At 39.5% G+C, this 25,478-nt stretch overlaps 3 protein-coding genes across 3 annotated transcripts in view; 2 read left to right on the top strand and 1 right to left on the bottom strand.

Annotated features, from left to right (window-relative positions):
• Positions 1-12,168: 12,168 nt before the first annotated feature.
• Positions 12,169-13,637, top strand: six7 (SIX homeobox 7). The gene is made up of 3 exons (XM_087788182.1): positions 12,169-12,577; positions 13,105-13,268; positions 13,364-13,637. Exons 1-3 carry the CDS (start codon positions 12,170-12,172, stop codon positions 13,542-13,544), a joined length of 753 nt encoding a protein of 250 aa, XP_087644308.1. The 5' UTR covers position 12,169; the 3' UTR covers positions 13,545-13,637.
• Positions 13,638-14,762: 1,125 nt separating this feature from the next.
• Positions 14,763-19,567, top strand: LOC148082397 (actin-related protein 2). The gene is made up of 9 exons (XM_087789575.1): positions 14,763-14,920; positions 15,787-15,897; positions 16,805-16,963; positions 17,043-17,172; positions 17,283-17,419; positions 17,491-17,640; positions 18,314-18,459; positions 18,542-18,674; positions 19,152-19,567. Exons 1-9 carry the CDS (start codon positions 14,873-14,875, stop codon positions 19,320-19,322), a joined length of 1,185 nt encoding a protein of 394 aa, XP_087645701.1. The 5' UTR covers positions 14,763-14,872; the 3' UTR covers positions 19,323-19,567.
• A 620-nt stretch (positions 19,568-20,187) lies between these two features.
• The window catches only part of rin1b (Ras and Rab interactor 1b), a 30,922-nt gene continuing 25,631 nt past the window's right edge, over positions 20,188-25,478 (bottom strand). The window contains exons 12-13 of the mRNA XM_087789574.1: positions 23,204-23,373; positions 20,188-21,686 (exon numbers count right to left, since the gene is read on the bottom strand). Of these exons, the coding sequence (XP_087645700.1) occupies positions 21,363-21,686; positions 23,204-23,373 (494 nt within the window). The 3' untranslated portion in view covers positions 20,188-21,362. The remainder of the gene's footprint in view (positions 21,687-23,203; positions 23,374-25,478) is intronic.

The following is a 25,478-nucleotide window of genomic DNA, read 5'->3' as shown; positions in this document are numbered from 1 at the left end:
GTCTTAATAACTTAGTTATCTTAATGTTTTATCTATGATAATGATATAGTATAAAACAGGAAAATGGGAAAGAAAAAGTATATTTTAAATTTCAAGTTTTCATTCATAGCAAAAATGTCCGCCCGACTCTATAATGAGCTTCAAAAATGAATCTTTTATTGACATACAGTGATCTATTTTTGAAAGAATTCTCCTAAAACGAGCCGCACTACAGGGATCACTCCTCGAAGTCAGAAGTACTGGTTACAGTCGGGGAACTGAGCCAGGAGACTTGGAAAAACAACAAGATATCAGCCGGCGTATCACTCACCGCCCACTTGACACAGATGACATCGACCTGTGGTGTAACAAGGCTCTAGTTGAGGGTTTAAAGGCATCCCTTCATCTCTACCATGTGATGGGTGACTTACGGGTGAGCCGGGCCGGCATCCAATTAAAAGCTCCTATTTAGTAATTAAAATCTGTGTTATCTGCGGTGGAGCCCCCCCACAGCATCTCGGCCGACGGACACCTCTGATCGTTTCCATGAATGTTTGTTTATATTTAACGTTTTTAAAGGCGTCAGGTGACTCCACTTCCGTCCGTCCGAGCGATGGTTGATAGGTGAGCGGGACCATCTGTCGGGGGCAGCACTTGCGACGTTCGTCACTTGGCGACTCACCGGGGCACTGTGGCATTTCGTGGCTAAGCCGGTATTATCGGCATCACGTGAGAAGCAGCTACACGCGAGGTCCTGGGTGACTTTCATTGACGTGTGTGGTCATCGTGGCCTCTTGCTAACTCGACTCCTGTGCCTTTGATTCAAAACTCTTATGTCGTCGTCATGTATGTCTTTAGAGATGTGTTCGTACGACGTGGTAAAGCAGACATTTTCTCACCCCCTCCGCCGACGCCGACCGCCAAGGCGGTTAATAACGTGGCAGAAGGTGCAGAAACGTAAGGGGGGGGAGGCTAAGTGAGGCAGTTTTGGTGAGGTAAAGTGGGTTTTATCTCGACAGCTTTTGGGAGTGAAGGCTTATCTGGGTCAGAGAGCTTTACGCCACAAGCAATTAGGACTGTCCTCTCTTGTGTACGCTAGCAGGAGGGAGGCCTCCCGCCATCTAGATTAGCCGTCCCCGCTCGGGTCCAGGAGAGTTCCTCCTCTCGGCTTCCTGACCGTGGAGGCGACCAGCTGGAGGGCGGGATGAGGGGGAAGGCGGGGGGGGGGGGGGGATCATCGAGATGAGCGGCACGGGTGTTAAAGGTGATGGCAACAAGAGCAAGCGGTTTTACAGGTGTTTTACAACATGCGGGCCACCATGTGGGTCAGCGAGCAGGTCGGGAATAAACCGGTTAATGACCCGCGCTGACAGAAGGAATAGAAGGCACAAAAAAGATTTCAGACAATTGAAGTGTTGAGACTTTGGGGAGTCCAGGGTCCGCCTGTGTGTTTGCTACTCTGCGCGAGAACGATGTTTACGCCCGTGGAGCCTCTTGAATGGAGGGATTTAAAGTGACTCGAGGCTCAATGGCTTAGAAGGTTTACAAATATCTTACACATTAGACTAGTCAAGTGTTTCCCGGAAGATCCAAATATAATCAGGAAGTATGTGAAAGAGCAACTATCTATTTAAAATAAAGTTTTCCAAACAACCAAAATTGCAACACAGGACCAAGGTCAATAAAGAAGCTCAATCCTAAAAAACTACTTTTATAAAACAATGTTTTTCCAGTGTTTTCATTAAAGAGCCACTAGGTAGATTTAAGTGTGTCTTAAATAGATGTTGGACTCTATTGTATCATCAGTATGTGTTTGTTTGTAGAAAACTCTCCTTTCTTTGAAATATTTACATTAGAAAATGTCCAGCGAGGTTCGTCACCGTGTGTCATCAATCCTGGATGGTTCCGCCTCCAATGGATTCGTTATATAAACAAAGCTGGTGTGATTACAGCTGGCTGGAGGAGGAGCGAAGCCGTTATTTCATCATTATGCACTCCACTCTTGTAACTTCTTGTTTGCTGAGATTTCAGACTGGATCCATCCATCCATCCATCCATCCATCCATCCATCTAGCTATGGTTGCTAGCTAGCATGCATCCATCCATCCATCCATCCATCCATCCATCCATCCATCCATCCATCCATCCATCCATCCATCCATCCATCCATCCATCCATCCATCCATCCCTCCCTCCCTCCCTCCCTCCCTCCATCCATCCATCTATCTAGCTGTGGTTGCTAGCTAGCATCCATCCATCCATCCATAAATGTTTACATTTTTGATATTTTCTCTTAACTCTTGCCGTCTTTAATCACCTTTTCGTTGCTATTCTCGGCGGTTCATGATCTCGATTATAACAACAGATTGTAGCGACACGCTAATCATGTTGCTTTCTTACATGCACGCATCCGTTTCACTTAAACAAGTGACGGCTTAGCTGCCATCAATGCCAGCTTTGGAGAAGTTTACCTGTCTGCTTACTGAAAAAAGCTTCTCAAGGAGAGTCCATGTTCATCACATGTCTAAACCTGGTATTCTTGGACACCCGGGCTGCCCACATTTTAAATGTATCCCGCTAAAGCCAGACTATCCGCGCTGGAGGACAGAAGTAATGAGACGTGACACTGCCTTAGGGGAAGAAAAGGAGGCCCAACAGATATAGGTAATCCTTCTCACAAGCCGACTCCTCTGAGCCTCCCTCCCCTGCTGTCACACCATCTCACCGAAGGAATATGACATACCTGAGTGTGTACACACAAACACACAACAGTCAAAACATCATGTCATCATACAGACATGTCATGCTGTGCGCTCGCAAATGAATATAGTCACACGTGCCACACACACACACACACACACACACACACACACACACACACACCCCCCCCCCCACACACACACACACACACACATAACAAAGTTGAGCTGGAAGGCATATGTTCTGACGCACACACACTCGTACTGACTTACACTGGCAAATTAATTCTGCTTCTATCGATCCACTAATACAAGGCTCATTTGTTGCTATCATTTGGTAACAGATAAAGCTATGATACCATTACCCCCATGTTTGCACAACACAACTGCTGAACGGATTTTAGAAACATGATCGGAATACCGGGAGAATTTAATAATCGGTTGGGGTTATGGAAAATGTACTTTTTTAAAATAAATAATAAGTTAACAATATTTATATATATATATATATATAGATATGTATTTTTATAAATATATATATATATATATATATATATATATATATAGTTGTATATAGTTATATTTTATAAGTTTATCTTGTTTTGTTTTTAATTTACAAATTAAAAAAAGTAAGCCTTTATGAAATAAAACCAAATATATTTTTGCCAGAGGATGCATCTGAGGGTCTGATCATTCTCTGAATGTGAGAAAAGTTTTGTCAACTTAAAAAAAAAGATGTCAGCTATAGCTGATCAATGATAAATGAGTAAAACACAAGAAAAATATCTCAGTTAGAGGGAATATAGTTATTTTAAAAGTATTAAATTAAATGTATTACTTTCATAACATTATAGCAACCGAGCCGGTGCCAAAATATGTACATTTCTTACGATGATTTTACTAAAGCTGTCAGTGATCACACACTAATGGGAGCACAGGTCTTATCCATCCCATAATAGAATAAAATATGCAGTTCAAGTTAAGTTTATCCAACATGGTGCCACGTATGGTTATGGTACTCATGCGGGAATTCTATGTAAATAGTGAAATTTCATTTTATTTATGTTTAAGATTGTTTTTTTGTTTTTAAATAAAACCAATTCCTAGTTGGAGGAACCCTTCACTGTCAATGGCATTAAAAAGATTTGTGAGAAAAGAATTCTGATTAGTAATATAATAAAACGTTTAACTCTTCCCGTCCACACAAGCTCCATAATGTACAGCAACAGTTGACACTCTAAATTCATTCATGCTTTAATAGCCAATAGTTTGGACAATGATTTGTGCTGGCTTTATTCTATTTCTGAAATGTATGAAAAAATATTCATCCTGTTTGAATTTCTTTAAATTAAACACTTACTTACTTTCATTTAATCCAATTTACTTTGTCATTCCAAAGTTTTTACGTGTTGTGTTACATTTTTATTGTTTTTACTTAATCCTAAACCAACAAAGTCTGCTCAAAACAAAAAGGTGTTTTATTTAAATATTAATCCACTTCGGTTTGTGTCAGTGGAATAATGTCTTTTGAATAAATGTACTTTATTAAAACATGATTGATCCTTTAAAAGGGCCCTGTAAATTACTATACCATGTTTGATAACTAAATGTCAGGAATGCGAGTGTAGTAGTGATAGAATTATAATCTTTTGTTGCTGTGAGAAGAAATCGATCCAAGCATTAAAGAACACCAGCAGTTTAATAACAATAAAATAATCAATATAAGCTCGACACTATGGAGACAGTTTGAGATTTCACTCCCCTTTTATTGACATGTAACATGGATACAATGAACTCATGCTGAGAATTCTTTAATTGCTCTTTCTGAAGGCATGATTTCTTGAGCTCTATACTTTGAAAGGTCTGGCATATGACGGTAAAGTCTGCTGCTCTAAAAGACCTGATGTCTGAGTGGAGATTGTTTCCCTTGTTTTAATGAGCCTCGTGTTCATTTGTGCAGTCATGGTTCAAACTAACCTATTTTGACAAGTGTCACAATGAGCCGAGACTTTAGTCCATATGTCCATGTGTTTTCAGCCAAATTAGTAATAGATAACACACATTGAGACCCCGACATAAGCCCCCCCTCCCGTTCTTTATCCCTCTTCTGACATGACCCCTGGACTTTCAACAATCCCACCTGTCACTGCGATAACATTGCACTAATAAAGTCAAGACAATAGAGCGACACGTGCAACTTTAGTTACACTGAATTACTCTTTTAAAACGCATATAACATGATACATATCTTCTTTCTTAATCATGTATTTCTATTAGAGTTTTATGACAATATGTGGCTAAATGTCTAATGTTATCTGACAAACAAATGTTACTTAACCTCCATGAAAAATTATGAATTATAATGCAAACTGGAAAATTGTTAAAAAACACATGTTATATTATTACAGAAACAATTGTATGTTTATATTTCATATTATTAGTAGCCAACCAACATTTCAGACTTAAATGTAAATGACTATATTATTAATAAATATTATTAAAATATAACGGCTGTTAACCCTTGTATTATCTCAGGGTGAAGGTGAGCCGCAGTCCTGAAAACAAATGTAGATCTTTTTAACTTTGCTTCAGGCCATATATATATATATATATATATATATATATTTATGTATAATTAAATATTACATTTTGTTCCATTTCTTAGTTGACATTCATTTTGAAAATGGCCACCAAAACCAAAAAAACATAAACATTATCTGTCAATCAATAACCTTATTTTAAACTAGTAAATATTATTTTTTTACAGGAGGTTATTGGTTTGAAATGATTACGAGACATTCCTTCAGTAAAGACGTGTGAATGTGTCTCGGTGACGTTAAAAAGATGTGATCCGGGGTAGCTTCGGCAGCACAGAGGGCCAGGATGAACCAACATGGCCGAACTTTCCAGAGAGGATCAGGCAGGTAAGTCACCAAAGCAGGAATTAATGAGTATTATAGTATTAGGTAAGAATAAGTCCCAACAGCAATTCCTAAACAACACCTGGTCCACAGCATGATGACCAGGAAAGGTGTTGATACATCTTTGTCTAAATATTTGAACGGGGGTCAGACACTCCGGTGTCTCCCCTAGAAATATTCCACCTTGAGCTGACATCTTGCCTCCATAGTGAGGTAGGAGGAGAACATGGGGCAAACCCAGGTGTCGGCTGCTACAAGGACGTCTTTTATTTGTGGACGTTTACAACCACGATTAGTGTCGTGATGCAAGTCATCCTTCCACGAAGGCTCGCCTCTACACCTCCATCAGACGGTCGGCTTACGGCCTCCAGAGCTCGGCCGGCTAACAAGGAAACCTATAATCCAGTTTGATTAATGACTTGCTGGGCTATTTTTTAAAAGCCTAAATTAGAATTTGCTCGCTTGCCGTGAGCTTTGAGTAAGCTGATCTCCCAAACACCGAACATTGACACTGTCTGAGCAGGTTGATTATCTCCACGGACCGGCCATCCGGGACACTTACTCAGAATACCTGGACACAAATAAACCAGAGACTTGAACGTAACCTGATCAAGGATCTGCGGTTGTTTTCCATTGAGAATTCCCGATAACATTAGCATTACATCACAGCTTTTGATCAGCCAAACAGAGAACCTTTAAACATCATGTCACCGTTCAACCATTTCAATTGAAAGACAGGTACAGGATATTAAAGTCCGGTTTAATAAGCTATGAAATGAAATATGAATATGATGGAACAACTTGAAGAATGTCATCAAAGACAAGAGAAAATGTTTATTACTCTTCTTTATTACGTGGGCTTACAAATACAAATGCTTCTTTTTTTCCTTACTGAACCTTACTGAATGTAATTTAAATAGACTAGATATAAAAATTATTAAAAATGTAACTTTTATTTATTATTAGTTTAAAATAACACAGAATAAAATAAATGTTTGATAGCAGTTGTTTTTTTTAAATATCTGAACCTTCATGTTCTCAGAATCAGTGTCTTCGCACAATGTACAAAATAATTATAGCAGTGACCGAGTGTCAAAGTGCAGGTTAAAAAAAAGGGGTTTAGTGCGAAAAAAGGGAAATAAAATAAATTAAAAGATAATATGTAGTGTTTTGTTGCAATATAATGCAATGATTGTGTTCACAGTTATTACACATTGTCCTTGTGTGTAAGTAAGTAAGTAAGTAAGTAATTTATATTTAAAGAGCGCTTTTCCAGACCAGGGTCACAAAGCAGTTAAACAATCAAAACAATACTCAATAAAATATATACTTTAAAGGTCAAGATAACACAGAGAAAAACACAGGAGTTCCAGAAAATCAATGAACGAATAAACTGCACGAATAAAAATCCCTTAAAATGTTTCTTGAAGGAGTCAGTAGATCCATCAAACACAGAGGGAGAGGAAGATCGTTCCAAAGCTTATGAGCAACAGCCTGGAAAGATTTCTCTCCTCTGGTCCTGAACCGTGTTCAGGAACCATCAGTAGATTCTGATCCACAGACTTCAGAGCCCGAGCTGGGGTGTAAGGCTGGATCAGATCAGTGATGTAAGGAGGAGTCTGGCCATGAATAGATCTGAAAGTAAGAACCAGAATTTTAAAGTTGATCGTGAAAGAAACTGGAAGCCAGTGAAGAGTTTGAAGAGAGAGATTTAAGGATCAGAGAAATGTGAGTTCTTCTACTACAGCGGGTCAGAATTCTCCCTGCAGAGTTCTGTATCAACTGCAGGCGAGACAGCTCCTTCTTGTTCAGACATTAAACAAACTGTTGCAATAGTCCAATAACGTATCTGTGTGTGCTCTGTTTTATAGTTGACTATAGTGAGTGAACCTTTGGTTACCTAGTTGCTGTAGTTGAAGCCAACTTAGCATCTAGACAAAATAAATATGTGTGTCATCTCCATGTCTCCAAAACTACATGCTACATTTTTAGATACACCAGCAAACAGTACAAAAAATATGAAGTATTTTGAAAGGGTAGGTAGGTAGAACTTTATTGACCCTCAGGAGGTCTCCTTCGGGAAATTGTTTATAATGGGTACAGACGACACAAAAAAGTTCCTGGTTCGAATCCCTAAATGATCGATCGACTGTAGAATACAATTTCAAGCAGAATAAATCAAACTTTAGGCGTGTGTTTACTTTGTATCACCTGTGTCAATTGAATCAGCTGACGCTCCCCCCTCTTACCCCCTGGACTTCCTGTCAGGTTTGTGGTTTGTATGCAGGCTTGGATGTAAACCTGTATCACAGTATGATGGGTGACGCTGGGAGGGAGTGATTGGAGGGGATAGACCTGTCTGAGAGGATATCGCCATTGAGTTGCAAATGAGCTTGTAATTAGCCCTTACACATTTGCCTGGAGGGAATGTGTGTGTGGGTGTGAGTGTGTGTGTCATTGTGTGTTTTTAACCCATTTTCCTGGGGATCGGAGTTGACTGTGATAAGCAGATAATACTAATTACTTCTCCTCCCAGATGCTTGTTAATTGTGCTTGGTGTGGATTTGTGCAGCATGGTAAGAACCCCCCCTTCCACACACACTCACACACACATTGAGATGCATGCCCCCCACTCTGCTTGTTGGCTAAATCAACAGGTCATTACAGGCAGGGGTCTTCTGTTTAAGCCACTTATTAATTATGCCAAGTGGGGTTTTCAGAATCAACCATTCTGACCAATGAGAGCGCAGGCCTGTGTATGGTAGTAGAAATCATTGTGCCTGAAGCATATAGGGGGTGTTAACAAATATCAGTATGGTGATATTTTTCCACAATACTTTATTGATATTTGACAGCACTTTATCGAAAAAATAAATAACTCATCAAACAATTGAAACGTTCATTTTTTGGCTTCAAATTGCCTTTAACCATAATTCATAAATGGTTTTCATTCCATAAAGTAAGTTTAAAATTATTATTTAAAAATCTTTACGATGCAAATTCAAATATTCACAGAATTTGTTCATTTTTGGGTTACAATTAAACTTCTGGAGTCATTATGACCTCCGCAGCTAAAGGAAGTATGAAATCCTGCAAGATCCCGGGGATGACTGAGGACGAGAGGATATAGTGGACTCAAGCAGCTTTAAATGTTGATTGTTTGGACATAATTTGGTTTAAAAAAAAAATGAAAGAAGTTAGGACTTCAAGAGTCATGTGGTCTGTTAATTCTGCAACACCAGAGTCAAGTACTCCACAATACTACAAATATATCCACGCTCCTACAGCATTGCAATATTTATCGTAATACATCGTATCAGAACCTATGATACATGTTATGTCGCCATAATCTTGCCATTACACATCCCTAATATATAGTTATATACTATAACAAAATAATTGATAGATATTTCAATATGAATAAAACACTCTTGTGGATCAAACCAAAAGAATTATAAAACATTGCAACAATTTCTCTTATACCAGAAGATATTATAAAGTGGTTTTACATTTGTTTTGCACAAGGGATTTCTGCGATCGAACCCTATGAATCAAACACCTGCTTAATTCACACCTTCATGTTGTGAATGAATTAATGTGACCAAATGTTACAAACCACAAAAGAAATACTAAAGTACAGAACATAATTTGACTCCAAACGATGGTTTTAAAAAATGTATCTCTCTGCGTTTGTTTGAGATAGACAAGTCTGGCCTTATCAGCTTAGCACAACTTCCTGCTGCCAAGTATCCACATGGGTCGCATGACTCCCTGTTAAGATTACCGTACACAACAATTAAGTTTACCTGATAAGTCCAGTGACAGAAATCTCTCACCAGCAACTGCTAGTCGGTCACCACATAGACCGCTAACAGGTTCAAGTTGGTTTTTGTGTTCTTTATTTAAACAGAGGAAGAAAAAAAAAGTTTTTTTTTGTCATTTTCATACAAAAAAATGTAAAGAAATTACACTATACTGTGCTATGTTAATAGAATGTTTTATATTATTACAAAAAATACATTTTCTCTATTATTAATTTTGTCTATAATTGTAGTAAAACTTGAAGCTTTGGTTTATTTTTTTAAAACTTTGAAGTTCAACTGATAATAACATAAATATAGAAATAGATGATTATAATCACATAAAGATTAGCTAATCAAATACAAACTTCAACTGTAGTTTCATATCATTTTTGATTCCTTTCTAGAATGCATTACCAAGATTGTTTGTTGGAGTACAGAGATGTTAAGCTGGACAATCCGTGACCCCTGGAGCAACACCTTATCTGTTCATCTCGCCACCATCCTTCATGTAACGTCTTGGGAGCACTTAAGCAGATTTTACTTCAGTCTGGCCTCAAAGTGTTAAACAGATTGGGTTCTGGGGATTTCACGTAATGTGGTTGTGTTGAGGGCACGTGTGCGCTTGAATGTGTGTGTGCGTACGTGTGTTCACATGGTGGTCTTCTGTGTAAAGGCGAGTTAGATAAGCTTTGAGCATGATCTCCACCAAGCTTATTTCCTTCTGTGTGGAGAAGGGAATACACACACACACACACACAATTGTACGCACAAGAACACACACACACATCCATTAGCCGCCAAATCCCACCTGGTATTTTAAGCTAGATTTAGCATCTATCATGTATCAAATGATGAAAGAGTTCTTATAGAGTCATGGTATACACTTTCAACACGCTCAACTGAGCTCGACCTACACAGCATTTACAGGATTTGTGGTCGAAAAAGCACAAATAAACTTTTCATAAACTATTAGTAGTTTGAGACGCAGCTAGACTAAATGTCATTTATCAGTTCTTACCCCCAAAATAACTTAAATTACTAATAAAGATTAAACATGTTATCCATCAATAACTAACATATGTTTTATTGATAAAAAAAAGGCATTTTGTGAGTTAGATTTGTATTTAACCCTTGGGTATCTCGGGGTCAAGGTGACCCAAAGGCCTGAAAACAAATGTGTTTGTGGTATCCCTTGTGTTGTCTCTGGGTAAAGGCGAATGACCTGCACCACTGCATATGTATTTCTGGAAGCCAGGGTGGTCATCGGTTGTTTTTGCGCCTTCGGGTCACCTTGACCCTGAGATAACACAAGGGATAAAGACAACTTACATTTAATAGACAAAGAAAAATCCTAAGGATTAGCTTTATGCCTGTATTTTGGTTGTAGTTTTGTGTTCTTTGTAGAGTCTCATGATCGATTTTTACTGTAGGATTATTATGTGAAGGTCTTGAGAACAATTCTCATATCTATCAAATCTTTACTAATAATGGCAAAGTAATTCAAATACTTCTTTAACTTTATTCACGCAAATCTTCTTTCCTTTGACTGACAGTAGATATTAAAGAAATCATATTGGCACGTTTGAAAACGTGAAAAATCTGGAGCTCTTTGCGACCACAGCTGCCCCCTCGACCTGACCTCGGGTCCACCCATGTAAACGGATAGATAAACCGAGCCCAAATTCGTACTTTCCAAATATAAAACACAATTTCACTTTTGTTAAAATATATTCAATATGTGAGTGGATATTATAAAAACAGTAAAAACTATTCTTTAGACGTGGCTTTCACAAAAAATGTAAAAGTTAAACATTAAAACAATTTCACTTTTGTTACAATATGTTCAATATGTGGGTGGATATTATAAAAACACTAATAAAAACTATTCTTTAGACGTGGCTTTCACACAAAAATAAAAAGTTAAACATCAGTAAATGATGGCAGACAGACATATGAAGCAGGCAAACAAAAGGCACCTTCAAAGTATGCAGGATCCTGAATTAAAGCGTGAGCACCGGGCTGATCATTGAACTCATATTCTAGACAGATTCCTAGACAGGATTATAAGCTTCATCACCTCATTTTAAAGCACATTGATCCTCACCTGACTGTAACCTTTTGTGGATTTGTTCTTGCATTTGTTCAAGGTATTGATCCGTCTGTCTGTCTGTCGGGGGGTGACCCCGTTTTATTTACCCTGGCATCTGAATAACAAGAAGACAAAAACAAGTGTTGAATCCACTCACTGTTGACAAATGCTCTTTAGCTAATAAACACATGAAGTGTTTGCAGTGTGGGCGGCAGATGCTCACCTTAACCTGATTAATAAGAAAATCTCTAAGAGATCAGAGGTTTATTCAGGGTCCTGGAAATCTAATATAGTCTTTTATGAGGATGATGCTCTCCATTGTCAAAAGTTATTCATGATATGAGTCTTCTGGTCTTCTCCATGATCCTGGATTGTTTGCTGGTCTCCATCCAGCCCAAGCATCCTGATCAGCCAAACAAGCTAATCGTCCAGTCACCTCTGGACGCTGCTCCCCCGCTAAGAAGCTAATGGCCTGGGACCTCTAATCCTTCTCAAAACAACTCCAGAGATGCTAATTCTATCTGGCTATAAATACCGCTTGACTCCTGGTCCTCATTCTTGATTCTGCCCCATGGACGCTCGGAGCGCGCGCCTCAGTCTCACCCTCTCCAGACGCGGCAGGTTCTAGATGCGGCGAGACCTCCTGAGTTTCTACGTCACGCCGGACTTTTCCCCGAGATGTTCCCCTTGCCCATGTTCACGCCGGACCAGGTGGCGAGAGTCTGCGAGAACCTGGAGGAGACCGGCGACATCGAGCGCCTGGGCCGGTTCCTGTGGTCTCTGCCCGCTGCGGTGCCGGGCTCCGCCGGGGAGGCTCTCAACAGACACGAGTCCGTGATGCGGGCCCGGGCCCTGGTGGCCTTCCACGGGGGGAACTTCGAGGCTCTGTACCAGATCCTGCAGAGTCACCGGTTCACCCGGGAGTCGCACGCGAAGCTGCAGGACTTATGGTTGGACGCGCACTACCGGGAGGCGGAGAGGCTGCGGGGTCGACCCCTGGGGCCCGTGGAGAAGTACCGCATCCGGAAGAAGTTCCCTCTGCCCCGGACTATCTGGGACGGGGAGCAGAAGACCCACTGTTTTAAGGTAAACACCCTTTTTTCATTGACGACACAAAAAAAATGATGAAAAAAAAAAAGATTTTACTTTTTTATTTACGCGAATGTTTATATTTACTTTTTTGACAAATAATTGAGTCTTATTTTATTTATAATTTATTGTTTTCAAGTTTTTAATGTCTTTAGAATACTTTTTCAGGTGAAATCACAGTAGATCTCCTCCATGTACATTAAACATCTTTAATCTTTCATTCTAAGGAATCCTTTTTGCTGCACTTTTAAGCCCCTTAACATGATCCAACTTAGTCGGTGCATGTTGTTGTTAAAACATGTAAAGTTGATGGTGATCTATTAATAAATCCAGGGTAATAAGATTGCGCAGCTCATCTTATGAGAGTGATTATTGTTTAATAGGATGATAACAAAGCGTTGATCATCCTCTACAGCCACCATATGGTGCAAATAATTCAAGTGCTATTGTTGTGTTTATATTCAGCCTGGTTTGACGAACAAGGAATGATATTTAAAGTTTCTTTCTATTTTCTTCTTCTTTAGGAAAGGACTCGCAGTTTGCTGAGAGAATGGTACCTCCAGGATCCGTACCCGAACCCATCGAGGAAGCGACACCTGGCCCAGGCCACAGGTCTCACACCAACACAGGTCGGGAACTGGTTCAAGAACCGCCGCCAAAGGGATCGAGCTGCCTCTGCCAAAAACAGGTAGACATTTTGTTACTGAAGTCAATATTTTTATTATCCACTATTCAATTGTTCTGAGTTTTTATTCACTCTTTCAATTTCTATTTTTTTTGCAGACTACAGCAGGATCCGTCCCTCCATCCGTCGCAGAGCTCCCCCGACGGCTCGCTTCAGGAGCGCCACCGCCATCTTGGCAGCCCGGAGGCCAGCGACTGCAGCACGGGGACCGAGCACCGAGGGACCGGGGCGTCCACCCCGGACATCTCCGTCAGCAGCGACAGCGAGTTCGAGTCCTGAGATGTCAGGCTCTCTTCAAGGACAGATGTTTCATTCCTGCAGAGGAGAGAGCTGTTGGTCGCCAGCCTCAGGAGTGACTCATAAACTTTGTTCAAGGCTTTTTTTTTTAAAGTCTCTATGCAAATAATCATGCACTTAAACGCACCATGGCCCATGACAACATTGTAAACGCATCAGGCAGCTTGTTGTAATGCAACCATGAGCGCATACATAAAAAAAAGCCAGTTCATGCTGCTACTATTTAAAAATGTGTTGTTTTACCAAAAGTATAAAACAGTACAGCAACCATTTAAATTAGAGTCAAGTTATTTCAAATTAATAATGAGCTGAATCATATAAAAGTCTGCTGGAGCTTGAGAAGTACAACGGGTACACACTTCTCATGATGTTTGTGACATCATGACAAAAGATCCTTCTGTGATTTGTAACTATGTGAACTCTAATGACTACAAGTGAGCTCCGGTCACGCGCGGAAAACATTCAACTGCCTTAAAAAGAAACAAAACTGGAAGCATTATTCTGTTGCAGTACAAGGTTAATCGCAGACAATCTCTCTTTTGTGGACTTTACCTGTTCAAATTTGTATTTATTTGTATTATCCGAGCTGCTCTGAGTCGTTCCTGCAGAATGTGAAAGAGAGAGGATGTGAAGCACTGGTTAGTCAAGTGTGCCTGAAACATTTGAGACATCAGTCATGACCTCAAATCCACCCCCAGAACCCATGCCATTTGCCCTCTTTCTTACAACTACCGTTGTCTTAGAACCCTTGAATGCATTTTAAAAAGAGATGTATTTTGCAAATGATGTATGTAAATAAATTTTATATGCAAAGCTATATGGTTGTTGTGTTGTTCTAAGTGTTCTAGGTCTTCAGACATAGCAAAAACGGTGGGTCCTTGTGAAAGCATATCTGAGCTTTATGATGTATATATACTTCATCAATTTTGCAAGGTAAAAACTTAACATTTATTAAAAAAGAGACATTGTTTAAACAGGAATTTAAATAATCTGAAACATATCTAAATACATTTTCTGTATTTTTAAAATATTTTCCTCTAATTATTTCCAATATTTACTTGTTTATTTTTTAATAATGAGTTATTTTAGAGGATGTTAGATTGTGTTAAAAAAAAAAGTAAATCAAAGCAAAATGAATCTAGAGCTATTTCCTTCCTGGTGACAGAAATGGGTGTTTTTCACTCGGGGTAAACACGCCCACACTAGAGGGAGTTGCAAAAATATCAACTCTTACCTGTTAGTTGCGTTCATGTGCAACCTTTAAGCTGGTTACTAGTTAGTGGGACTATCGTTCTATCAGGACTGTTGCCATGGACAGCCAGGGGAGGAAAGTGGTGGTGTGCGACAATGGAACAGGGGTGAGTCTAAAACGTTCATTTGATACAGGAAGTATCTTAGTAAAGTCTTGTTTGTACGTGTATCATTCAAAGAATGTTAAGTCATATAAACTTATGGAGGTTTGTGAGTTGTGTTTCTTTATTTTATGGAAGAAAAACCTTAAAAAAGTCACTTAAAAATGTCCTTTTTTTTCTGACGTTGCAACAAACAGCTGTAAAAGAGGAAGGTCTTGGTGCAAACAGCTGCCTGTCTGAACTTGTCACCCTCCTCCTGTAGCAGCACACAGCCTTACATGGTTGTGACACTTTCACAAGAGAACACAGAGGTTTGAAAACAGGAAGAGACCTCTGTGGTGTTCAAACCTCATCGGCTGCTTTACAGTTCCTGTACCGTCGAAACAAAAGTGTTTATGATAAGAGAACATGCCTTCATTTCAATGCAACTCCTGTAGCTTCTGAGTGGAATGCATCACTTCCCTTTAGGCTAAGGAATGTGTCAATGGCTACCAAGACAAGTACAGGCACTACCATGTGTTGTTATAGGGAAGTGTTCCATGTGTATTACCCTTTTCTCCATGGTTTTATCTTGCTATGCCTTCTTTTAGTTGGTTATTTAACCAATAAGTAATTCAGCTTTGTGCCTCACACGTAGTTTAAACTCAAGACCAGTGGATCACATTAGTGCCGTGATGCATTTAAAAGTCATTAGCACTCTTAACGCACACGTTTAATGCTCTTACACCTGATCACCGTCCTCGCTTCAGAACATTCGACTCACACTGGATTTTCATTTCTATACCTGCTATTTTTTCTAGTCATTAAATATGATCATATGAACATTTCGAATAGAAGTGTAAATGTTATAATATCTGAATTCTATCTTGCAGTTTGTCAAGTGTGGCTTTGCTGGATCCAACTTCCCTGACTACATCTTCCCCGCCATGGTGGGACGTCCCCTCATAAGATCCACTACTAAAGTGGGAAACATCGAGATCAAGGTGATGCTTAATGAGAATCCCTTGTGTTAATATGTAAATGGTTTAAAGAAACCAAATATTAACATTTGTTTCACACATATCAACAAATATCAACCTTTTTTCAATAAAATTTAATCAGATTTCCTAAGCGGCAACATTACATCCAATGGTTGCTGTGAAGGGCCATGAAGCAGAAGAGAACGAAGTGACTGAAGTAAATGTCCTTAATATCATGGGGAAATGTATTTAAATCTTATTTTGAAAGAACGGATCTATTTCTAGATGATCAATTGTGGTTTGGACTGACCTTTTAGGGCAGGGGTCCCCTAACCTTTTATGTGAGGGCCACATAACTTTTCCCTTCTCTGAGATAGGAGTCAGTTCGTAACAGAAAAAGTGTGATGTTTTCCAAAAATGTATAGTTTTCCAGAAAGCCACATGTAAACATAAGAACTCTCTCCCAGTTCGTCAAAGAAAACAAAGAAAAAGTTAATTAAAAAAATAAGAAACAGAAAATAATTCCATGGACCATTAACTGTTAACATTTTAGGCCCTGAAATGTAAATATCTTTCAAACTGTACTTTCTAAGAGAGCAAGGGGGTAGTGGGTAGTTTAGAATAACAGCAAGAACACACTCTTGTTTTTAATGAAGCTACTCCAAAAAATGATTTACCCCCTTAAAAATGGAGGGCGCTATATTTTTTTCATGCACTGTTTATGAAAAATGGTGGAGGTCGACCTGATTCGTAGTTTGGAGCCCACTGTCTTGGGGGCTCAATGATACTAAGGGGTCACACTTCAACCAGGTGTGCATTAAAGTAATATCAGGGGGTAACAACTTTATCGTCACCTAGATAATGACATTGTGATGACATGATAAAGTATCGTGACATTATCTCCTGATGTGGTCCTTTAAACAAATGTCAGGATCTGATGGTCGGGGACGAGGCCAGCGAATGCCGCTCCATGTTGGAGGTCTCCTACCCCATGGAGAACGGTATGGTGCGCTGCTGGGACGACATGATCCACCTCTGGGACTACACTTTTGGCCCTGACCGCCTGAACGTCAATACCCCCGAGTGCAAGGTGACGACGCTCTCATCTACGGCGCCACCTATTGAGAGTTAAAATATGAATTCACCATCTTTGACTGTTTGCTCCTCAGGTTCTGCTGACAGAACCGCCCATGAACCCCACCAAGAACAGAGAGAAAATGGCCGAGATCATGTTTGAGCAATACCAGTTTCATGGGATCTATGTTGCGATTCAGGCCGTGCTGACCCTGTACGCCCAAGGTGAGAGAAACATGATCTCTTCATGGATGGGGCTCACCGAGCAACACCGTCTGGTACTCTGCTGCAGTGAATCGTTGCCGACTCTTAGTTCACCACCTTCTCCACTGCAGGGCTGCTCACCGGTGTGGTCATAGACTCCGGGGACGGTGTCACTCACATCTGTCCAGTTTACGAGGGGTACTCTTTACCTCACCTCACGCGCAGGTTGGACATTGCTGGGCGCGACATCACACGCTACTTGATCAAGGTGAGAGTGAACCTTTATCGTTTGAGTAAACCTTTAAAATTGGAAGATGTTAAAAGTACTTCTTCCTCCAGCTGTTGCTCCTGCGAGGTTACGCCTTCAACCACACGGCCGACTTTGAGACTGTCCGAATGCTCAAAGAGAAAGTCTGTTATGTGGGATACAACATTGAGCAGGAGCAACGTCTGGCGAACGAGACCACGTACCTGGTGGAGTCTTACACGGTAAACACTTTTGTGTGAAGAGTGGATTATCAAGAGCCATTAATAAATGCTGCTGGAGCTGTTGGACAGGGTTGTTCCAACAAGGAGTTCCCCTGAGGTGACACTACATGCATAATAACATGTCTCTGATATTGACATAAGATAAACTGTCTGGATTCCTAAATTTAAACTCAGTATCGATCCAGTACCTGCTATTCTCGCAAAGCTCTACTGCAGGTATCTGAATGAGCAAGAGACCTTTTGACTATTTTTATGTGGCCCTACTGAGGTCAGGATAAAATGTTATTCATGATAAATGTATCCTGTAGCAAGTGTCTGCTTTGAAATAGAATCTTAAGAAGGTATAATCCCCTTAATAGTGTTCTAAGTTTTGCATCATGTTAAGAGCTTTTAACTTCTTATTTTTTCAACTTGTATATTTTTTCAACTTCTTATTCTTTCTACTTGTTTATTTTTTTTAACTTGTTTATCATTGTAAGATTTGTCCCTATAGAAAAATGAATTGACTACTCTAGACGAATTTAAAGCTGGTCCTGCTAACAATTCTTGTAAACTTGCAAATCTTTATAACCAGCAACCTTTGTTTTATTTCAATGCCATGAATATGTGAAAACAATGGACGGATAAGCAGCTTACCAGAGGTTCTTACCTGCGATGAATGTTATTGTTGCAGCTCCCTGACGGCCAGCAGGTGAGGGTGGGCGGTGAAAGGTTCGGGGCCCCTGAGGCTCTCTTCCAACCTCACCTCGTCAACGTGGAGGGAGCAGGCGTGGCTGAGCTTCTCTTCAATACCATCCAGGCGGCTGACATTGACCTCAGGTGCCACTTTCTTTCCTTCTCAACGAAAATGTAGCTTAAAAAAACATGGCGCACCGAGTGATTTTGTGATTCGTCCTGACAGGGCGGACTTCTATAAGCACATCGTGTTGTCCGGAGGGTCCACCATGTATCCTGGACTTCCCTCAAGACTGGAGAGGGAGATCAAGCAGCTCTACCTGGAGCAGGTGTTGGATGGAGACACCAAAAAACTATCAGTGAGAAAACCTTTATTGTTACACATTTAACTTATGATGTGTTGCCTCTTGAAATGAGAGAAACCCTTGACTTTTATCATCTAGGAATGCATCAAAACTGTAACTAGTCTGCACCTAGATCAGGGCTCCAACTTACATTTTGTTATTTAATCCTTCTGTGTTTGGTTTTATTGAACATTTTGGACCATAACTTATAAATCTGTTTCATCTCAGCTCCATAAATGTGATGATATTTATTCCCTTACCATTTGACATTGTAGCGCTATATAAATAAATATTACTTACTTACTTACTTACTTCAGCCTCAAAAGGCCTGTGGGACAAAGGTTTAAGACCCCGATCGAGATGGTATACAAGGAAGTCGCTTTGGTTTTACCAAGACCATCACAGGCCAACATGATCCACCGCCCTCAATGTAAAGACTGATCAGTGCACACAACACTGTTTTAAACTCTGTCCTCATTCACTTCTGCGCAGAAATTCAAGATCCGCATCGAGGACCCCCCTCGCCGTAAACACATGGTGTTCTTGGGTGGAGCTGTGCTCGCCAACATCATGAAGGACAAGGATTCCTTCTGGCTGAGCAAGAAAGAGTACGACGAGAAGGGCCTCGGGGTGCTACAGAAACTCGGAGGTGGAATCAGATAAAGTACATTTCACTAATTCAAAGGGATTAGTTCCAAAGAATTTTATATTTTCCCAACCACTTGCCTTACCGTGTCTTAAATGGTAGATCCATACCTTAATTGTCACTTATGGATACTTACAGCCACAGTAGTTACATTTAGTTTTGTGTCAAGCTGATTTTCGCTAAATCTCAATGTGGAAATGCTGATAAATCACCCACAGATTATCCTCTTATGGATGACAAATAAAGAATATATTGTTTACAAGACGTTGCAATGGCCTCTGTGAGTGAATGAATCTATGGAAAACCACAATATCATGGATTGACATAGTAAGATATGGGTGCTTGTTGGTCCATTTATCACTTGTTTCCATTCTTAAAGATCTCGATACAGGAGAGGATGAGGGCCAGTGGGACGAAAACGATCTGAGAATTCTCACAATATCATTTCGAAATTCCCTCTTCGAGCTTTGAATTCTGGGAAAAAAACAGCAGGCGAGAGTCAAGCTGCATTATGATGACTTTATGAAACTCATTCCAGACGCAATCTCGTTTGTGACGTCACCTCCTGCAATCATGCTCAGATACGTTTAACGTTTTTTGAAATTATTATTAATTTGCTGAAGTTTCAAATAAAGTATTTGAGGAGAGTTTCAATCGCAGAGAGCTTATTAAAAAAAATATGAAAAGTGACTTTAAAATTAGAATTATTGTCCCTAGTCCACGTCTCCACGTTCATTTCTCGGTAAAAAGGGAAGTTAAAAACGAACACGCAGCTCTTGAGCGACAGGCATCGCTGAAGTTCTGATCTGCTGCCCTCTTGCGTTCATCTTGGGTATTGTGTCTCGGCTCAATCGAACATATAACACAAATATGACAATCCAGTGAACATATTGCAATATTTTATTGCGATACTGAGTTACCTGACGAGATACAATGTTAAAAAAAAAGAGTAAGCCCACACATTGAACACATGCGTCACACATATGTACCTCACATTCGCAAAACCTTCACAACTAATGAAAAAAGCATGCATAAAAACATTAAAACCCTCCGTGACCAACCCAAACATACACTCACTTTTCCATGTCACCCCATGAAATAATAATGTTATTAATACGGTTTTTATTCTTAATGAAGTTGGTTGAAACAGTCAATTTTATTGTGAGACAGGTTGCAGGAACTCCTGGGACTGTCCTCTCCATCACAGATATTCCACATTACAGCCAAGAGAAAACACTGAAAAATATTTGAATACATTCACAAGTCATTGGATAAATCTGTTGCAGGTCACCTCAGCCTTCACATGTCATTCCATTTTTTCTCACACGGTTTAAAAACAGAGAGCTGATCTATCACTTCCCTCCTACTCGCCCCACCTGCCAAAAATCCCTCGACAGAATACGCATGCAAGGAGGAGTCGCTGCGTGTTTGTGCCCAAAAATATATATATAAATAACCAATCTCTGTGGGAGACTCTAAAAATAAATATGGACTTTTCACCTGATTTCATTACATGTTGACTCGAGAATATAAAAGCCCACTTTGGTTTTGGAGGGTCCGACCCATGTCACCTGTACATCACACAGGAAGCGTCGTAAACATTTATGTTAACCTAAACACGTTAAATAATGTTACAGCACCAGAATGGACTTTTTTTTTGCCATCTCTCGTGCGCAGGCAAGGTGATTCTGTTTCCAGGCAACAGTTTTACGGGCTCCTCTTGTTTTTAGTCATGAAACTCCTTCTCCTGCCGCAGGTTCAAAACGCAAAACCGAATCCATTTATTACACATTTCCATGTCACAAATAGCACTCTCTCACTCTAGGGGTACATTGGTACGACCGAGCCTCCCTGCAGGTCCCGCCTCTGCTTTGGGATGTGGCTCCATCTTAGGAAGAGTGGTCTGGCCGAGGGGGCTTCGCAAGTCCTGACCCATGATGAGACACAATACACCGTCGGGGGGAGAGAGAGAGTCAGAATATAAGAGAGGAAAAAGAGAGGAAGTGAGGGCCACCAAATCCGTCTCCCCCTTCCCTCCACTCCTCTGTTCCTCCCACTCACTCCTCACAGACCGACTCACTCAGGTCCACGGCACCACCCCGGGTGAGCCGTCGCATCTTGCTGAAGTCGTGGTCGGTCCTCAGGTAGGACAGCGAGGGGCCCCCCTCGCTGTGACCGGCTAGGTCCTGGGGCTGCGCCTGAGGCGGCAGCACCCTCATCTCCCCCCCGCTGCGCCAGTACAGGGTGTAGAGCTGCGGGTCGGTCACTCCGAAGGTGGAGGCGCACAGCTGGGCCAGTGCCTCGCTGCTCTGCCCGGCTCTCCACTGCAGGGTCTGCACGGCGCTGCGCTCGCCGTCCTGGAAAAGTATCCGAACGCACCTCTGCAGGGGAAGAGAGAGAAGAGGTGGATGAGGAGAGCAGATACTGGCAGCATCCGCGGAGGTCAAGAGGCTTATGGAAAGAGGGCAAATGAAGAGGAGGAGAAAGAGAGATGGAGCCTCGCTGAACAGAACTATTAAAACAAAAGCCTTAAAACACACCCACACAAACAAACATTAGTGCTCATTCAACATCATTAAACATCCAAACTCACATTTATGTCTGACAGCGACACTTTCTCTAACTTTAATCCATATATCTAAACATTTAATAGTGTTTCTGTTGAAGTTAAGATCTCTTACTGGAAAAATCAATGTTTAATTCCACTGAATCAAATCACACACATTTTAAAACAGATGGAAACAGATGGAAAAAAGTCGTCCAACACACGAGCCAGAGAGATTAAACCAAGAACACTCTTTTATCATACAACTACCCCCTTAAACACACACCTACGCACCCCCCCCCCCCCCTCCACGACAAACACATGCACACCCTCGATAAAGCTAAAGTTCCCAAATGCGCTCCTTAAGAGAAACAGCCAGTGTTATCAACAGGTCATCGACAAAACTCACAGAGTCACTGAGATCCTCGCTGTCCGTGTGCATATTGTGTTTGCCTCCTTCGATGGGTAGATGCAGCTCAATAAATTTCATGTTATCTGACCGCCCACTTCTTCATAGCACTTGGCTCACTGATCCTCGCCTGTGTCAGAGGAAATTCTGGCTGCCGGGTGAGTTAGATCGGCTATTTGAAGCCAGGGGAGGCACCACGTGACCAGTCTAAAACGTTGTACATGACAATGCCTTTTATTTTCTCTCCTCTGTGGCATCTGGACCACGAGAGGTGATGACAGCGAGTGAGTCTGAATTAAAGCGTGGCCCAGATCTGAGGATTAGCGCTCGGAAAAAAAAGAAAAAAAGAAGCATAAAACTAATCCCTCAAATGTGTTCAGGGAAATCCAGGTGTGTCCTGACAGTTTGACCCCGAATCCTTGTTACAAAACAGTGAAATGCTGAACTCGATGTGGGTCACTTTGTAGACTTATCAGCTGTTACTTTCAATGGTTGTTCTGATGCAAGTGAAATGTGTTTGAGATCCAGGAATAAAACAGAGGGAAAATGAATACATCATAGACAATCGGTTAGAAATGTAGATATATTTAAGTTCTTTCTCCTTAACTTGTTTGCACGGTGGACAAACAAAATCATTTTTTTATGATCATTATAAACCAAAATTAGCTTTTATTTAAGTACATTCGTTGGAAGAAAATATATTTCCGGTTCAAAAGAGGAATGATTCCTCCCTCTTCACATCCCACTCAACAGGTTATGACGATAAAACAACCAGAGAAGATATTAGATAAAAGAAACACGTGCGGTAAAGAGGATCTCCTCTGAATCAAAGCTTAATAATAATCAATCATGACTTCACTCCTGTCAACTGAACACTGGTAAGAAGATTAAAACCCAACACCGTCATGGTTGTGGTGATGGAGTTGTGGACCTTTGGCACCGACCTGGTTGTGCTGGTTCTGTTTTTGTCTCTGGGCTTCTCTGTTCCGCCTGCAGCTCCACTCCTCCAGAGCCCGCTGAGCCTCTGGGGTCATGCACCCGGAGAGGGGCGTCCCCCAGTCGAAGCTCTGGATCAGACGCAGGCTGGCAAACACACTGGTCAGGTAGTAGCCGCCTGGAGGTCAAGAAGGTCAAGTCAAAACCCATTTCCTTTGAGTTTCCTAATTATTTACTATCAACTTAATGTTTGATCAAATAATTGACTAAAGTTTTACTACAATGTTAATTAATCATTAAACGAGTGAAGAGGAACATTTGCTACTTGAATTTAAGTGTGATTCTGTATTTAGAAGTTGAATTACCCTTTTGAAAATGTTATATAACTTTTATGATTCACACAAAAATGTGATCATTTATATCCTTTTTTTTTAACAAACTCATAAAGGATATAGATTTGACTTTTTTACAAGTTATTGTTAAACTCAAAGCTAACACAATAACTACTTTGCAATACAATGTAAATCCAGCCAATGTGCAACTAATAATAACACATGATCAGTAACTAATAATAACACCTGATCAGTAACTAATAATAACACATGATCAGTAACTAATAATAACACATGATCAGTGACTAATAATAAAACATGATCAGTATCTAATAATAACACATGATCAATAACTAATAATAACACACCATTAGTAACTAATAATAACACATGATCAGCAACTACTAATAACACATGATTAGTAACTAATAATAACACATGATCAGTAACTACTAATAAAACATGATCAGTAACTAATAAAAACACATGACCAGTAACTAATAATAATGCATGACCAGTAACTAATAATAAAACATGACCAGTAACTAATATTAACACACGATCAGTAACAACTAATAACACATGATCAGTAACTAATAATAACACATCACCAGTAACTAATAATAATACATGATCAGAAACTAATAATAACACATGATCTGTAACTAATAATAACACATCACCAGTAACTAATAATAATACATGATCAGAAACTAATAATAACACATGATCAGTAACTAATAATAATACATGATCAGAAACTAATAATAACACATGATCTGTAACTACTAATAACACATGATCAGTAACTTATAATAACACATGAACAGTTATTAATAAAAACACATGATCAGTCACTAATAATAACACATGATTAGCAACTAATAATAACACAAGATTAGTAACTAATAATAACACATGATTAGTTACTAATAATAACATATGATTAGTAAATAATAATAACACATGATAAGTAACTAATAATAACACAAGATAAGGAATTAATAATAACACATGGTCATTAACTTATAATAACACATGATCAGTAACTAATAATAAAACATGATCGGTAACTAATAATAACACACGGTCAGTAACTAATAAAAACACATGATCAGTAACTAATAATAACACATGACCAGTAACTGGTAATAAAACATGATCAGTAACTAATAATAACACAGGATTAGTAACTAATAATAACACGCGACCAGTACCTAATAATAACACATAATTAAAACTAATAATAACACACGATCAGTAACTAATAATAACAACACATGATCAGTAACTAATAATAACACATTACCAATAACTAATTATAACACATGATCAGTAACTAATAATAACACATGATTAGTAACTTATTATAACACAAGATTATTAACTAATAATAACACATGATTAGTAACTAATATTAACACAAGATTAGTATCTAATAATAACACATGATCAGTTGCTAATAATAACACATAACCAATAACTAATAATAACACATGATCAGTAACTGCTAATAACACATGATCAGTAACTAATAATAACACATGATCAGTAACTAATAATAACACATGATCAGTAACTAATAATAACACATGATCAGTAACTCATAATAAAACACGATTAGTAACTAATAATAACAAATGATCAGTAACTAATAATAACACATGTATAGTACCTAATAATAACACATGTATAGTACCTAATAATAACACATGATAGTAACTAATAATAACACAAGATTAGTAACTAATAATAACACTTGATTAGTAAATAATAATAACACACGATTAGTAACTAATAATAACACAAGTATAGTAACTAATAATAACACATGATAGTAACTAATAATAACATAAGATTAGTAACTAATAATAACACATGATTAGTAACCAATAATAACACAAGATTAGTAACTAATAATAACACATGATTAGTAACTAATAATAACACA

Source organism: Callionymus lyra, chromosome 4, assembly GCF_982586985.1.
Source record: "Callionymus lyra chromosome 4, fCalLyr1.hap1.1, whole genome shotgun sequence".
Lineage (NCBI taxonomy): Eukaryota > Metazoa > Chordata > Actinopteri > Syngnathiformes > Callionymidae > Callionymus > Callionymus lyra.
This window is presented reverse-complemented; position numbering and strand designations above follow the sequence as displayed.

Excerpts from the sequence above, each read along its gene's own strand:
- LOC148082397 (XM_087789575.1), top strand. The coding sequence starts at position 14,873 with ATGGACAGCCAGGGGAGGAAAGTGGTGGTGTGCGACAATGGAACAGGG. Across the intron at positions 17,173-17,282 it reads GCTGACCCTGTACGCCCAAG|GGCTGCTCACCGGTGTGGTC; the intron begins GTGAGAGAAACA and ends TCTCCACTGCAG. Across the intron at positions 18,460-18,541 it reads GCGGCTGACATTGACCTCAG|GGCGGACTTCTATAAGCACA; the intron begins GTGCCACTTTCT and ends TCGTCCTGACAG.
- six7 (XM_087788182.1), top strand. The coding sequence starts at position 12,170 with ATGTTCCCCTTGCCCATGTTCACGCCGGACCAGGTGGCGAGAGTCTGC. Across the intron at positions 12,578-13,104 it reads AGAAGACCCACTGTTTTAAG|GAAAGGACTCGCAGTTTGCT; the intron begins GTAAACACCCTT and ends CTTCTTCTTTAG. Across the intron at positions 13,269-13,363 it reads GCTGCCTCTGCCAAAAACAG|ACTACAGCAGGATCCGTCCC; the intron begins GTAGACATTTTG and ends TTTTTTTTGCAG.